The sequence below is a fragment of the Megalobrama amblycephala genome, linkage group LG2 (assembly GCF_018812025.1).
Source record: "Megalobrama amblycephala isolate DHTTF-2021 linkage group LG2, ASM1881202v1, whole genome shotgun sequence".
NCBI classification, from domain to species: Eukaryota; Metazoa; Chordata; class Actinopteri; order Cypriniformes; family Xenocyprididae; genus Megalobrama; species Megalobrama amblycephala.
The window spans coordinates 33,752,497-33,769,051 of record NC_063045.1 but is presented as its reverse complement, the minus strand read 5'-3'; the positions used below and the strand labels follow the sequence as shown (position 1 = coordinate 33,769,051).

At 35.4% G+C, this 16,555-nt stretch overlaps 1 protein-coding gene across 2 annotated transcripts; it reads right to left on the bottom strand.

The window, feature by feature from the left end:
* Window positions 1-107: 107 nt before the first annotated feature.
* Window positions 108-6,840, bottom strand: fut10 (fucosyltransferase 10). 2 transcript variants are annotated; one of them, XM_048172016.1, is made up of 6 exons: window positions 6,572-6,840; window positions 5,739-5,961; window positions 2,665-3,500; window positions 2,142-2,443; window positions 667-831; window positions 108-336 (listed from the first exon to the last, which is right to left on the bottom strand). In XM_048172016.1, exons 1-4 carry the CDS (start codon window positions 6,650-6,652, stop codon window positions 2,207-2,209), a joined length of 1,377 nt encoding a protein of 458 aa, XP_048027973.1. In that variant the 5' UTR covers window positions 6,653-6,840; the 3' UTR covers window positions 108-336; window positions 667-831; window positions 2,142-2,206. The 2 variants fall into 2 exon arrangements, with proteins under 2 accessions (XP_048027973.1, XP_048027964.1); XM_048172007.1 differs by lacking the exon at window positions 108-336 and having other exon boundaries at window positions 660-831.
* Window positions 6,841-16,555: the final 9,715 nt, after the last annotated feature.

The following is a 16,555-nucleotide window of genomic DNA, read 5'->3' as shown; positions in this document are numbered from 1 at the left end:
ATATACAATTTTTACACTTTAACAACATTGTACTGAAGAGCCAAATACATTGTGCATGTTTGTGTCTCCATCTAGTGTCAAAAAGTGTGAAGCACTTCTCACAAGTCTACACAGCAATAAAAGAAGGGATTTTATTTTTTGAGAAGCCTTTTATACAAGGAACCTGATTCATATCTAGAATGTGTAAAGTTGCCATTTGTTTAAAGAATATTAGGCTGCTGCCTTGAGTACTAAACATTGTCTACATAGGCTGATGAGAAACGCATAGGACCTGTTCCGCCTTCTGCAATAATCTCATTTGAACACAAAGAAGATGCTCAGGAAAAAAATACAGTGCTGTAAAAAAAAAAAAAAAAAAAAAAAAAAAAAAAAAATGCAGTTTGCTTCTGTCTGATTTTCTGAATTGTTGCATACTTAACTCTGAATGTGATCAGATCTTCAACCAGAATCTACCAATAAATCTATGAATGTCACAGTCCATGAACAAATAACACACATCTTTCATGTTTTTACTACAGTGTCCCAGTGTAAAGTGATTGTCCCTTATGAATTGGTTAAAAAAAACTAATTTCAACAAATCCTCCCTTATTTAATAATTATAAATGACTTCAAATGAATGGCATAAATCATAATTACATGTTAGTGTGTTTTAAGTAAGATATTTACCTGTTTTACCATTGATGCATACTAAGGGGGTCCAATCCTGCCTCTTCCTGCAGAGTTTAGCTGCACAGACACACCTGATGATCCTGAAGACCTTTACAGCTTGTGTTTAATTTGTTGGAGTTGAACTCTGTAGGACTGTGATTCTATGAGCAGGATCAGACACCTCTGCTATACACATTTTGGAAACGCATTACAATAAGTTCCATTTGTTAACCCTAGTCGACTACATTAGTTAACATGAACAACTAAATACTTCAAAAAGCATTAATTTCAACATTTACTAATACATTATTAAAATAAAAAATGTTTCTGTTAATATTATTTAATGTTATTATTCAATGAACAGTTGTTTTTATTAACTAACATTAACAAAGATTAATAAATGCTGCAACAAATGTATTGAGATCACTGTTAGATAATGCATTAAAGGGTTAGTTCACCCAAAAATGAAAATTCTGTCATTAATTACTCACCCTCATGTCATTCCACACCCATAAGACCTTTGTTCATCTTCAGAACACAAATTAAGATATTTTTCATAAAATCCAATGGCTCAGTGAGGCTTGTATTGCCAGCAAGATAATTTTTCACTTTCAGATGCCCATAAAGCTACTAAAGACATATTTAAAACAGTTCATGTGACTAGTGGTTCAAACTTAATGTTATGAAGCGAAAAAACAAAATAACGACTTTATTCAGCAATATCTAGTGATGGTCAATTTCAAAACACTGCTTCATGAAGTTTCGAAGCTTAACAAATCCTTTGTTTTGTATCAGTGGTTCGGAGCATGAAAGTCACGTGATTTCAGTAAACGAGGCTTCGTTACATCATTAAGTGTTTTGAAAATTAAAGGGTTTGCATACCTTTAGCAGTTTGATTTGCGCTCCGAACCACTGATTCGAAACAAAAGATTTGTGAAGCTTTAAAGCTTCATGAAGCAGTGTTTTGAAATCGTCCATCACTAGATAAATGTTGAATAAAGTCTTTTTTTTTTTTTTTTTTTTTTTTTGGTGCACAAAAAGTATTCTCGTCGCTTCATAACATTAAGGTTGAACCACTGCAGTCACATGAACTGTTTTATATATGTCATTAGTAGCTATCTGGGCATCTGAAAGTGTTAATTATCTTGCTGTTAATGCAGGCCTCACTGAGCCATCAGATTTTATCAAAAATATCTTAATTTGTGTTCTGAAAATGAACGAATGTCTTACGGGTATGGAATGACATGAGAGTGAGTAATTAATGCCAGAATTTTCATTTTTGGGTGAACTAACCCTTTAACGTTAACTAATAGGACATTAGTGTAAAGTGTTACTGTAAAGGAGTAATAAAATAGCAAATGGTTAGTGCATATCCTGAGCATTGAACCGAGTGTTTGAGACAAAATGTCAAACTATGTATGACAAATATAATGTTATTATGAATGACATAACTTTCCACATAACATGAAATAGCCCTATAAATTACACATTACCTTAAAGTTCTTTCTCCTCCCGCAACCCACAGGTTTACCATCAAAATAAACATGATAACTACAGTTCAGTTAGCGGTTTCCTCTCGGTCTGTAAACACTTCTCTCCAGAACTGCGTGACAGTGAAGTTTCTGTTCCTGCGAAGCATCAGTCCGAGCGCTCTGGCTTCTTTCTTGGACTGCTCATAACTGGCTCTCCACATCTGCCGAAGAGATGAGCTTGAGCTCACGGCAAAGTCAAACAGTTTTGGAGATGGGCACTTGAGGTGACTTTCTTCAGCTCGCCAGACTTTAGGGGGCAGCTTCTGTCATTGACCAAATGAAAAAAGACCCAGTTAACAATAGCAAAAAGTTGATTAATTATATTACACATTTGTAATACATTTTTTGTATTACATTTGACTCATCAGCCTTACATCTATGATCAGAAAAACTATTGGAAGTCTTGCAAAATCAACTTAACCCAACTCAAGTGAATGATGTTTGAAAAGCTTAGGTGATTTATTTGTACATGTCATTTCATTACCTTTTCCTGCCTGTGGATATTCTCCCAGACCCTGTTACACACCATGCACTCAAAGACATCAATGAAGTTATCTTGACCGATATCCTGAACACCCCACTGACGTTCCTTCAGTGCTGTCACCAGATTCACATTCGAGATTTCACGCTTGAGCTTCCACTCCAGATATTTCAGATACTCCCAGTCATTCTTGTCCAGCCACTTTAAATACTGAGCGAGCTTCTTCGGCGGCTCATCAGGATCCACCACGATCGCACTCCTGCTATCTGGCAACCACATGTGTACGTTAGGTGCTCCGTAGTACACTGGCACTACACCTAGCTTGAGCGGCCTCCACAGCTTCTCAGTGATATAGTCATCACAGATGGCATTCTCAAAGGCCAGGACGAACTTGTACTGGGTAAGGATCTGGTAGAAATTTTGATCGTCCATTGCAGTAGAGTCTCTCAGGTGAGGCGGCAGGTCTTTATTATGAAGACACTGTCCGTACGAGTCCACTTGAATGTGCTGCATCAGCTCTTGAACATAAACATCTCTATCAGATGGCGGGTCGCAGTCTGACTGGACGTACACCACAGGCGCCAGAGTTTTCCTCAGGTGGTTTTTGTAGGCCAGAGGAAGCAGGTGTGTTTGTGCGGTGAGAGCGTTGATGCTCTCCAGGTGCTGCGTGGTGAGAGGCAGATGAGCGTGGCGGCTGAAGCTCGCTGTGTGGTTGAACAGGGTAATGAGTGGCTCATGAAAAAGCTTGTAGTTATTCTTGGGTGACTCCTCATGAAACAGTGCCCACTGGTGCTGCTCATGTCTAGGAAGAGGGAGACTCTCAATGCTGAAATCGGTACCTGATTAAAAAAAAGGAAATGTTGGTGTTCAGTACTAGGTCTATCAACATTATTATACCATTATGTTGAATGCTATTGAAAAAACATGTCCTTTGGTTTATTATAGAAAAGATAAGAAACACCAGTGCTCTGCTTGCTTCCAGTTCCTTTACACACACCACTTAATAAACCTAAAATAATCATTCATAAAGTTCGAAAAGGTTGAAGTGAATTACAAGGGTGTTCGCAGTGGGCTGTGTTTACATTAATCTCACATCATAAAACGTTCTGAGCTGAGGTTCAAGTATATTTAACCACTTAAATGACTCATTGCGGTACAGTACTTTTCTTCGTGAGCATTTGAGTGTGCGGTTAAAAACTAGCATAGAGCACCATCTGCTGTTAAAACTAAGCTCAGAATCGATACAAGAGAGAAAATATCATAATTGAACCAGAATCATTGTACTGTGAATCGAGAATCGATGAATTGTCCCAGGCCTATTTAAAACAATAATAATGTGTGTGATGCTTAGTACTGTATGTCTTCAAAATACAACAATAAACCAGCATAAAACCAGGATTTTCAGTGGATAAAGTTTAAGTCAAAAAGTTCATGTTTGGAAACTACTCCTATATGATCTAGAGATTTCTGTTCACTCGATAAAAACCATACAAAATATGATATATATTAAAGGATTAGTCCACTTTTAAATAAAATGTTCCTGATAATTTACTCACCCCCATGTCTTTCTTTCTTCGGTCGAAAAGAAATTAAGGTTTTTGATGAAAACATTCCAGAATTATTCTCCTTATAATATAACTTTAATGACCTACAGACAGTTGAAGGTCAAAATGACAGTTTCAGTGCAGCTTCAAAGGGCTTTAAACAATACCAGACGAGGAATAAGGGTCTTATCTAGCGAAACAATCAGTCATTTCCAGAAAAACAAAACAAAAAAACAACTGTATATGCTTTATAAACACATATTATCGCATTGCATGTGCTAAATCGCCATCACCTGCTTTCAAATTGAGCGGCATTTAACAGACAGAACCATAGTTCACTGACAAGCTACGCAATATCACGTTCATTATCGAAGGCGATTCATCTGCGGTAATGAACGTGATATTGCGTAGCTTGTCAGTGATCTACGGTTCTGTCTGTTAAATGCCGCTCCATTTGAAAGCAGGTGATGGCGATTTAGTGGTAATCAGGGAGCCGGCTTTACTGAGGAAATGTGCGTGACAATCGCATGCGATATATCGCCCAGCCCTAATCAAAAACCTTAATTTCTTTTTGACTGAAGAAAGAAAGACATGAACATCTTGGATGACATGGGGGTGAGTAAATTATCAGGAAATTTTAATTTGAAAGTGAACTAATCCTTTAAGGATGCATGATATACAGTATTAATACTATATTGCCAATATAACAGATTTTTCATTTAGCAATATCGGCTGATATTAGCAAAGACTATAGAATAACACAAGACGTGTCACTCGTATTGTTTTGAATAGGAGAAAGTGTAACGCGCAATATGGCGGAATAAGTCCCGCCTTCTAAATAAGAGCCAATTGCCGACTGGTAAAGTCATCGCGCCACTGCAGCAGCCGTTAGAAGCACCGGTTTCTATAGAAACAGTCAGACACGTGCCTCTGAAACATGGCAGAAGAGACGCGCGTTTAGGTCTGCGCATGCGCATTAGCTTGATCCAGCCTAAAAAATACAGTTTTTGTCATGATTCGAGCGTTTGGATAAAACATTTATAAGACAGCTGTTGTCAGATTTCATTGGTGATTTCAAATATGAAATGTAATCGTAAGGTTGGCGAACAGTTTTGGAGAATTTGATGTTTCCCCATTCAAAGAGAGGCCCGAGTGGCGTTTCAAAGATGGCCGCCGAGTGAAATGACTTGTCTTAAAGGGACTTTGATATTAGGTATTTAATTGTGAATGCTCATTTGACATATTTTTACTTTTACTGTCATCTAACAATCACTTAACAGTTAATCACTAATACATTAATAATCTCCAAATGAATGTCCATTTTTCGTTCTGTACATTATAATATTGTGATGGCTAAATTCATTTGTAGCATTTAAAACAAATGATATTAGTTTGTAGCATTTTATTTAGACAAAATTTTAATAATGATGCTTGTTGGTATTGGACAGAATTGTAATATTGGTGCATCCTCAATATATCTACCAAATTAATATGAATGTATAAAATAAACATTTATGCCACAATTGCACTCACCATAGAAAAGAAAAGCTTTTGTCTGTGGATGGGAATGATAGGACTTGTTAACAGTGAAGAAACACCTGTTACGGCCACACTCTCCGAGACGTCCCAGTTCTCCGGTCAGAGGAGACCACCACACAATGACAGGATATGGGACATCTATCACCCGGACGGCTTGTACGTGTGTAAACTGCTGTCTGTGAGCAGCCTGCTCAAACTGTCCTAACTGCTCAATAACCTACAAAAAGAGACAAGCCTGTGTAAATATGTGACAATTGATACTACTGCAGACATGAAGGGTGGATTTACTGAGGAAGGTTTGGTCAAGACAAGCATATATAATACTGCCTGCAGAAACACAAGAATGAATTCTTCTTCTAAAAGGTGTCATAAATGTTTTATTTGTAAGTATATGAAAAATTCTAATAGTGAAAATATCAACCAATAATCAACTGTTATTTGCACCAGGTTGCAAGGATGGAAAAGGGGAGATTTTAGTAAAAGGAAATACCAAGGATGAGGAAAAGGACAGAGATTATCCAAATGTTAGTGAGAGACTTGAGCAGATCCCAAGAGCCAGAGGACACACCTGTAAACAAGAAACACTTTAAAGCGAGCATGGTACTTTTCTGTTATGTTTACGACCCAGATTAGGGACCAACATAAAAAGCCGTTCAAAAAAGTTATGCGTTGATTTGGGAACAAACATGCTGTCTACGTGAGACGATTACTAAAGTTTAGAGACACAGCCTCTTGTCATGAAACAACGCGAAACATTTGATGTTTAGGTATGCAAAACATTGCCGACTATTTGAAGCTTCATTTAAAAGATAAAGTTAATATTTTACCTGAAATGTCATGATTAAAAACACAAACGCACACGCGCAGAGACAAAAAGCACAACGTTTTTTAACAGAGATTCGCCACATGTCAAACACGCCGTCCGTGAGCGTACCATTAAAAGTTAATACTTTCAACTTGTTTATTTTGATGGTAGGCTATGTTTTTTTTTTTTCGAATAGGCCTATTTGCGGTCTGTAATGCATGATTTATTCCTGTAAATACATTGGTCATATAGCGGCTGTCCGAGGAGCGTCTATCCGTAATTTCATCGTCACTTCCGTTATGCTTCCCTTTAAACTACAGACACGAAAGGAAGTTACAACGCCGATGTTACCATAGAAACACACATGCTTTGAGGCGAATGATGTCGAAAGGTTCAGGTTTTGTTTCGTCCTTTTTTTATCGCTGACTCAACAAAGTATTTGTTTTGCTATTTTCTGTGTGACTTTATCATAGTGTCTGGAGAAAAAGAGACATTGCAAAGGTTTAACAATATTATGTAGGCTACAATGTTTACAATTTTTCTCAATTGTTTACACACAAATATTGGTACTTGAAACACAATGACCACAACATGTAACTCATGCACCAACCCCCTGAACCAATTCTGCTAATCTACAAGCACAATTCCTGCTTTACACTCACATTGCAGTTCTAAAACACACTTTTTTCAAAACACTACACACAATTCTCTGCATTTGGCACAATTTTCGGGCAGAAAAATCTCTTGTTTTCACAAGGAACACACTGCCATTCAAATATGCACACTGACTCATCACATGGGCAAACACCTGTCACACATTTTTACAATCAGCAAACAGAGCTTTAGCATAAAAGTGCAACAGGTGAGCTCTTCTGTTTTGGAGCAATGGATGCCAACAATGGAAACAGAGGCAGAGCAGCATAGTTTTTTTTTTTTTTACTGTAAATGTATACAGTAAATTATTCTGTTGTTTTGTACTGTATGTGCAACTTTGCGTTGGTTGGGATGTGCACTGTACATTGTTTTTGTTGGAAAAATAAAATATATTTGTTACTGTGTATTTGTGTGTTCTGACTATAAAAACTATTTTATATATATATATATATATATATATATATATTTGTAGTATATATATATATATATATATATATATATATATATATATATATATATATACATACTACAAATATTTTACAACACACTTATGTATGTACTGTCTGTACTAAGTGTCACACTGAACCAAATAAAGACCAAAGTCATTATGATGAATGGAGAAGTGTTTTCCATTCATCATAGTGTTTTACATAGAGCACATCAGTGTTCAACTGGTTCTTATAAATGTCTATTCATATGATGGTTTGTGTGTGTCATTTGAAAACAAAATACCATTTTGAGAAGAAAGAACATTGTTTTGAATGTAAAGTGTCATTTTGCAGGAGAATTGAGGGGTTTTGCCCATTGTGTGTGTGTTTTTTGATTTGTGTGTAGAGTTCTGAGAGTATGAGGCATGCTTTCAGAAAATGTGTGTAAACAATCAAGAAAAACTATAATAGCCTATATAAATATTTACAAAAAAATACTTATTTATTCATAGAAGCTGCAGCAGATGTCCCCCTGAAAATACACTAGGACCTAAACCAGGTGTGTACAGAAGTATAATAATCAATAGACATAATCAGTAGCCTACACATCACTCTAAATATGAAGCTCCATCACAGACGTGGTCTGAACACCTATATTTAACTACAGCTTGTGCCCTTCTTTTATCTAGTGATATATGATTTTTCCTTAAACATGAAATTTCATGCAGTGTAATATACATTCACACATATACCCAATCTTCAGACCAATTCTGCACAACTGAAAGCACATTATACTTTCCACTAAGTTTGCAATTGAAAAATATACTTTTTGCAAAATACTAAACACAGTTCTACGTTAGACACATCACTCAAAACCAACAGCTCTTGTGCTTCACTTGGGAAACACTGGCATTCAAATACCACACTCATTTTCCGATTTCCCAAATGATCATGTATGACACTTATACATTTTGTTCACAATCAAAACTCAATGGGTCTCATTCACTACGCATGCGTACGCACAGATCTGTGCTTGAAATCTGCGTATGAACGTTTTCACGAGCAAATCATGATTCACCAAAAACTTGCGTACTAAAATGTATTCTAAATTTACGGAAAAATGTAGGAACATCTTGGCGGATTAAGACTCTTTGACACCTAGAGTAAAATAGACCAAATAACCTACAAATAAAATGTGCTTCATGTGATAATTTACATTTACTTATTATTATTATTATTATTATTATTTTACTAAACCCAGAAGTAATTCATATTACAGTTTTTCCAAATTGCTAAAACACATTTCTTGAAACATCACTCATTTTCTCAAAACATTAAACACAAATCCAAATCTTCAAACTAATTTCACAAAACCTCTGACTCTTATGGCAAAATCAAACAAAGCTTTCAGATCATGCACACATTAAGCAATATATAAACACTACAGATCATTCATTAGTCACTACAATAAAAAATGGAAAACACAACATCCAGAACATGAGGTTACAGAAAAAAGTATATTGTAACACAGTAAACACATTTTGCCATTACATAAAATGTATAGAAATCACAATTAAGTAATGTGAATATATAGTATACTGTATGTACTGCAAGTACAGTATTATATTCAATATTATATAGTATTGAATGTCTGTATATTCAGCACTTACACACTGCAAACATACAGCAGTCTAAATGCAAAGGCCTAAAAGGTCAAAGAAAACTAAATGAAAAGCATGTACACTCAAAAAAAAAAAAAAAAAAAAAAACCTGTTCAGAGTCAGCAAGAGATTCATTCTGCTTCAGCATCACGTCTTCATGTTGGGTCCGGCCTAAATCAAGTCAAATCACCTTTATTTCAATTGCAATTTATACTACACAGATACTAGTATAGTCTAGTCTAGTATAGTATAGCATAGTATAGTCAAAGCAGTGATAACAGGTACATGATGATCAGTAATGCAAAGAGGGATCATTTCGGCTGTACAGCTCTAAAAGAAAATAGTGTCATTGTTCAGCTGAAGTCAGTTCAGTGTTGATTCACTTACATTGTAAAGACCATCATTTATTATGTAAATTAATTATTTTCCTCTATAAAGCAGTTCTGCAGAAAACAGTGATGTCATCATCTAGCTCAGTTCAGTTCTCATCCTATAATGTCAATACTGTCAGATCAATAATATTGTTGAATATTATTGAATATTGTTGAGGACTTTGTCCACATCACAGGCAATGTCGTCTCTTGCCAGGCAAAGGGAAAAACCCTCTGGTGTGCCGGATCCAGCCTTGACAGCCTTGTCTCCACACGCCTTGCTCTTTCTCCTCATCATCCTCTTACACATACTCTTCCTCCTCTCCTTTTCAGATTGTTTCCATCTATTGTTGTTATCATCATTCAGCACCTGTATCCTGTGCACTCTGAACTGACCTATATTTCATAGTCGTTGTGTGTAAAGGATGACAACTGTGTTGTAGTTGTGCTTAACTTTTGGTGCTTGTGTTTACCGTTTTGCAGCAAAAGTGCATCACAGTGTGAAATGTGTTTTAGTGAATGAGAATGTGTTTGTGCAAAAAGAGTTCATGAGATTTGCAAACAGTGTCTAACTGCCTAAACTTGTTTAAGGTTTTGCAGAAAGAGTGATTTATTTGACAAAATGGTTTAGACTTTTGAGAATTTGGTTTGAGAATGGAGTTTAGTGTCTTAGCAATTGCGAAAAACTGTAATAAACTTATCTGATAACAGGTTAAGTCAACAAAAGTAATTTTAAGTGACCAACCGGTATATATGTACAGTATGTGTGTGTGTGTGTGTGTGTATATATATATATATATATATATATATATATATATGTGTGTGTGTGTGTGTGTGTGTGTCTATATATATATATATATATATATATATATATATATATGTGTGTGTGTGTGTGTGTGTGTGTGTGTGTGTGTGTGTGTGTGTGTGTGTGTGTGTGTGTGTGTGTGTGTGTGTGTGTGATGTACGTCTGCATTAATAGATTCACCAGTAGTTCACCAGAGCAAACAGTGAGTCATACCTGTTTGCTGCCATGGCAACAACAAAAATACTTTGAGTGGCCATTCTCCTTTATGTTTGAGAGGAGAAATCCTTCTCTTACAGCATTCTCTCATGCAGTAAACGACAAACACATTACTTCACACTAAACCACAAACGAAAGGCAAATTAATTTTCATAAAGGGTTTACACAATAGAAATGCTTTTGAGTTTTTTTCTTTCTTTTTTTAAATATTCCGACTGACTGTTGTTTGATATTATTGTGCCTTTAATTCATAAATGTTGAGTTTTTTAAAACTGGTAGCCAAACAGATTATCTGACAAATTTATTCCTGTACAGTTCATAAAAGTTGAAGAAAGAGCAATAAAGTACACTATTGTTTATTTAGTGATCTCTGGGCTGCGGCTGAAACACCACAGCACTGAACGCTCACCATTACGTTCTGTTTCCTATAATCAATGTGAAGAGCACTTCACAAACACAATAAACAGCCACTCATCAGACAAAGAATAATAACAACAGCTAATGTCTACATCTCATTCAGCACTACTGATTCATGGAAAGATGATGTTTATGTGCTGTATGACTTTAAACAATCCACAAAAGAGATATTCATACAGTTCTCACAATAATCCTTAATGGTGAACAAAGATCAGATGAAATAAGACACAATTGCTAAGACAATGCTTCCTTCACCCATTTTCCCACAACATTAGATAGAAAACCAAATCTACATTCTCAAAACTCCTGACTCTTGTGCCAAAATCAAACCATCACCTCAAAACCATTTCACCTGTTCTCAAAATCAAACATTGCTTTTAAATCATACACACATCAGTCAATGTAAACACTATAGATCATTCATGAGACACTACATAAAAAAATGGAGAACACAGCATCCAGAGCAAGAGGTTACAACAACAACAACAAAATACAATAAGCAAAATTTGCAGTTTTTACGTAAAAAAGTAGTAATCGCATAATAAGGTGAACATATTGTAGACTGTATGTACTGCAAGTATAGTACTAGGTCCCACTTTATATTAAGTGGCCTTAACTACTATGTACTTACATTTAAATTAATCATTTGATACAATGCACTTATTGTGTACATACATGTTTCTACATTGTACTTATATTTTAAAAATACCTGCATGTAATTACATCTGTAATTAATTTCTGTAATTACTTTTATAATTACACTGTTGACCCATCCCTTACAACTTATCCCTACCCTTAAACCTACACATACCACCAAACCTGTCCCTAACCTTACCCGTATCCTCCTCAATAGCAGCAAAAGTGTTTTGCAATTCAATATGAACCCAATAAGTACATTGTACTTATTTTTTGATGTAAGTACATAGTAGTTAAGGCCACTTAATATAAAGTGGGACCTAGTATTGTATTGAATGTTGTATTAGCACTTGCATACTGTAAAGTCACAGTAGTCCAAATGCAAAAGCCCAAAAGTTCAAATAAAACTCTAAATGAAAAGCATGTTACAGTACACTCAAAAAGTTGTGCAACTGCAAAATCAAAGTTACAGTAATGAGAGATTCATTCTGCCTTAGCATCACGTCTGGCCGGAGGACTTTGTCCACATCACAGGCAATGTTGTCTCTTTCCAGGCAAAGGAAAAATCCCTCTGTTGTGCCGGATCCGGCCTTGACAACACCATGCTCGTTCTCGTTCTCATCCTCTTCCTCCTCTTTCACATATTCTTCCTCCTCTCCCTGTCAGATTGTTTCCATCTATTGTTCGTATCAACATTCATTGCACCTGTGCACTCTGAGCTGGCTCATATTGTGTACAGTTGGTTTGATCACATCATTAGAAACAAGTGTGAACAATTTTGAGTCATTGTGTGTAAATGATGACAACTGTGTTGTAGTTGAGTTTAACGCTTGTGTTTACTGTTTTACAACACAAGTGCATCACAGTACAAAATGTGTTTTAGTGAGAATGTGTTTAAAGTTTTTTGAAAAAGAGTGCATGTAATTTGCAAATGGTGTCTAACTGCCTGAATTTGTTTAACGTTTTACAGAAAGAGTGATTTATTCAAAGAATGGGGTTTTAGGTCTTTGAGAATTTGGTTTAGAGAATGTGGTTTAGTGTTTTAGCAATTGTGAAAAAACTGTAATAATGTTACAAAAGAGTTCCATTTCAAATAAATGCTGTTCATTTCAACGTTCTATTTTTCATAGAATCCTTCCACAAAAATATGAAGCAGCACAACTGTTTTCAACATTGATAATAATCAGAAATGTTTCTTGAGCAGCAAATCATATTCTGAAGGATCATGAGACGCTGAATACTGGAGTAATGATGCTGAAAATTCAGCTTTGATCACAGGAATACATTACATTTTACAATATATTAAATTAGAAAAGAGTTATTTGAAACTTTAATAATATTTCACAATATTAATGTTGTTACTGTATTTTTTTATATATACTTTTTTTAAATCAAATAAACGCAGCCATTGTAAGCAGAAGAGACTTCTTTCAAAAACATGAAAATATATTACTGACTCCAAACATTTGAACAGTGGTGTGTATAAATCTAACAGTTATCTGAGAAACAGTATAAGGAAAAGCAGTGTAAATGTCATTCTCTAGAAAGTTTATAGCTGCTAATTATAACTAGAGCAAATGCATGGTTTGGATTTGGTTGCTAGTGGCAACGTGTAGGTGGCCACAAATTTATACACTGAAGAAAGACACAAGAGTCTAATTATTAGAAGCACAATTGGGTACTTATATGAAGACCAGCACTCTGCTTGACTTTGATAATGTGTCTGCTGTTGACACACATTAATCACACATTAAAAACTATCTTGATTTAATGAATAGTATCTAACATTACACTCTCAGAAAAAAAGGTACAAAAGCTTTCACTGGGATGGTTCCCTTTCAAAAGGTACATCTTTGTAAAGGTGTGCATATTGGTACCTTAAATGTATATTAGAATCTGTTTAAAGGGTACCGTCCCAGTGACAGCTTTTGTACCTTTTTTTCTGAGAGTGTATGATATACAATATTAGACATTAAGAGACATGCTGTATCAAGAATCACATTGAGAGATGTTTTGTCTAAGTTTGATTTCATTCATACAATTATGAAAGTGAAAAATACAGTGTCTTGAGATCAGAAACCCTTTACTTTGAGGTAAATAGAACTACATACAGGCATTCAGTGACTTTCCAGTACATAAGTGTCAAAGTGCTTGTGGAATGAAGTAAACCCACACAAATGTCCTTGCTGTCCATTAGCTCCTCATCCCTCCTCGACTGCGTCTCCATCATCTGAAGAGCATCTCAGCAATCTGGTTTCCAAGCAACTGTTTCCAATCAGCACTATCATAAAACTCTCACTCACCCATTTAAAGAAAGAGTGAAGCTGTTCTGACCTGATGTAAAAGGAAAGATTAGTGCTTTATTTCATTTGAATCTTTGATTATCATTCACACGAGGCCTCTGCCTAATGTTGAAGTTGAAAGTGGATAAGATTCAACATCCAGGACTTTCTTTTGTTGCAATTCTTCTCCTTTTGTACCTGGATGATTTGTAAGAAATGCCAATCATAATCTGCACTTGGTGTAGTTTTATCTGACATAATACGTCACCAAAATCCTTTATTAATAACTGTGTACAATGGGATTATTCAACTATTTTGTCATAAGAATAACCTTTACTATACTGGACACCTATAATGATAAATTCAGGGGGGTTACAATGAATGATATGCTGTAGTAACCGCAAAATACTCTCATATCTGCCATGTTTAACAATAAAGAAAAACTCCAAAAAGTATTTTCTCATTTGTATTCAATATGATTTCATAATGAAGTAGACAACTAAAATATATATATTTAAAAAAAAAAATCAAATATCAAACTATAGACCTATTCTCTATTACATAAGCATTAAGCTCTTGACACACAAATATGTTAGTTAACATTAGTTAATGCTCTGTGAACTAACATGAACAAGAACATTTTTATTAACGAACATTAACTAAGATTAATACATGCGGTACAAATATATTGTTCATTGTTAGTTCATGTTACTGTAATTCATATAATGCTAAACAAATGAGCTCTTGTAAAGTGTGTAAACCCTTTTTCTAAGATGGTATTTGCACGTTGTCTTTTACCAGTATGCGAGTTGCACAATAAAATAAAATCAAACTTAGTGAATCCTGGGGAGCCATAATGTGCTAAATGAGACGACTTGAATATACATTGGTGTATTCTGGTGTATTTTGGAAACATTTGTTCCATCCATAGCTTGACTATGAAATGGTTTGAATAATAAGTATCCCTCATACTCATATTTAAGCACATTGCGGTAGGCATGAACAATAGTGCTTTACACATGTAAAACATAAAACTGCCCCCCCCCCAAAAAAAAATAGTTACAATATTAAAATTATGCTGTGTAATTATACTGTAACTACAGATAGATCATGCAGGTACTTTAAATGTAAGTACAATGTAAATACATGCAGATACACAGTTAGTACATTGTATCAAATGCTTAATTTGCCATGTAAGTACATAGTTGTTAAGGCCACTTAATATGAAATGGGACCAGAAAATACTAAGTGACGTTATGAATGGAAATAGCTGATGAGAGAATGTTGGAGTAAATGAAAAGAACAGACAAATGTCAATATTTGCTAAATATATTAAGCAATTAGGGGTGTCCTCGACTAGGGATTTACATAGTCGAATCCGATGGGGGGGGGGGGGGGGGGGGGGGGGGCTTGAAAAACAGCAGTCCACTAGAGAGTGCGCACGGACTTTGAAAGGGTCACGCGCTGAACTGTGCACGAGATGGAGCGGGACACGGAAAATGAAGTAGGCCTAAGGCCTATAGCCTATACCCGCGGGCGCGGCTTAAGACAACTTTTATTTTCTTTCACACACAGCACAGAGAAACGTCTTTCTAATAAACCGACCAAACTGCATGTCAAGTGATAGACGAAACTGACAATGATTTTATCTTTTTTAAACAAATGAAAGGCAATGTGGATAAACATTCACAGCCACGATCGATGTAGGCTAAAGAACACCACACAAAGATATAGAAGAAAACGAATAAAAACATTTTGGATCAATAAACCTTAAAATATATATAAAAATAACTGCAGAAAAGCCACACGTGCAGATATACATTTCATATGTCGGCAAATCAAATTACATCGGCTAAACGGTCTGTGCAAGCAAGCTTTAACTCTACAGCGCAACATTGATGCACCAAAAAATTAAATTAATTTAATAAAAAAAATTCTATATATTTTTTTATCAAACATTAATTTACAGAATTGAATTAGAACAGAAATATAATCGAGTCAAACTGCAAAATGCCTGAAGTGCAGGGGAACATATATTCAAAACACAAAACACAAATAATTAAATTAGATAACCCAGAGTGATCAATAAATAAATTACAATTAAAGAAATTATTAAAATAACGAAAGTATAGTCAGAATTGTCAACTTTGTCTTTTTAACTGCAGAGACAATAAACGCTGAACTGGAGTGGCAGTCTTTTTAGCTAAACATTCAAAAATCAAATTACATCCATCTAAAATAGTTTGAAATCATTTGTAGCTACCCTGCCTGATTGAGAGAGAAAAATCCAGTCTTTCACGCGATCTGCCTGTGTCCGTTTGAGTCTTTTTGGCCGACAGAAGCGCGGCGCAGTGCTTGTCGTTGAGTTCTAGGACATGAGCTGTTGGCACAACTTGCATCATACGTTTTTTGGATAATCTTTTACCATTTCAAAGTGCATCCAATTGTACACTTTATCCAAGACATTGTTAAAGATTTAATCCCTGCCGCAAAGATGCTCCTCTGCCGGTCACGGATGATGGAAGTGAAACTTAAA

What these genes read in the sequence shown, in the direction of transcription:
- fut10 (XM_048172016.1), bottom strand. Translation starts at nt 6,652, where the DNA reads ATGTGGCGAATCTCTGTTAAAAAACGTTGTGCTTTTTGTCTCTGCGCG. An exon ending in TTTTAATCATGACATTTCAG is followed by an intron (nt 5,962 to 6,571) that starts GTAAAATATTAA and finishes CTCTTTTTGTAG; the next exon opens with GTTATTGAGCAGTTAGGACA. An exon ending in AAAAGCTTTTCTTTTCTATG is followed by an intron (nt 3,501 to 5,738) that starts GTGAGTGCAATT and finishes TTTTTTAATCAG; the next exon opens with GTACCGATTTCAGCATTGAG.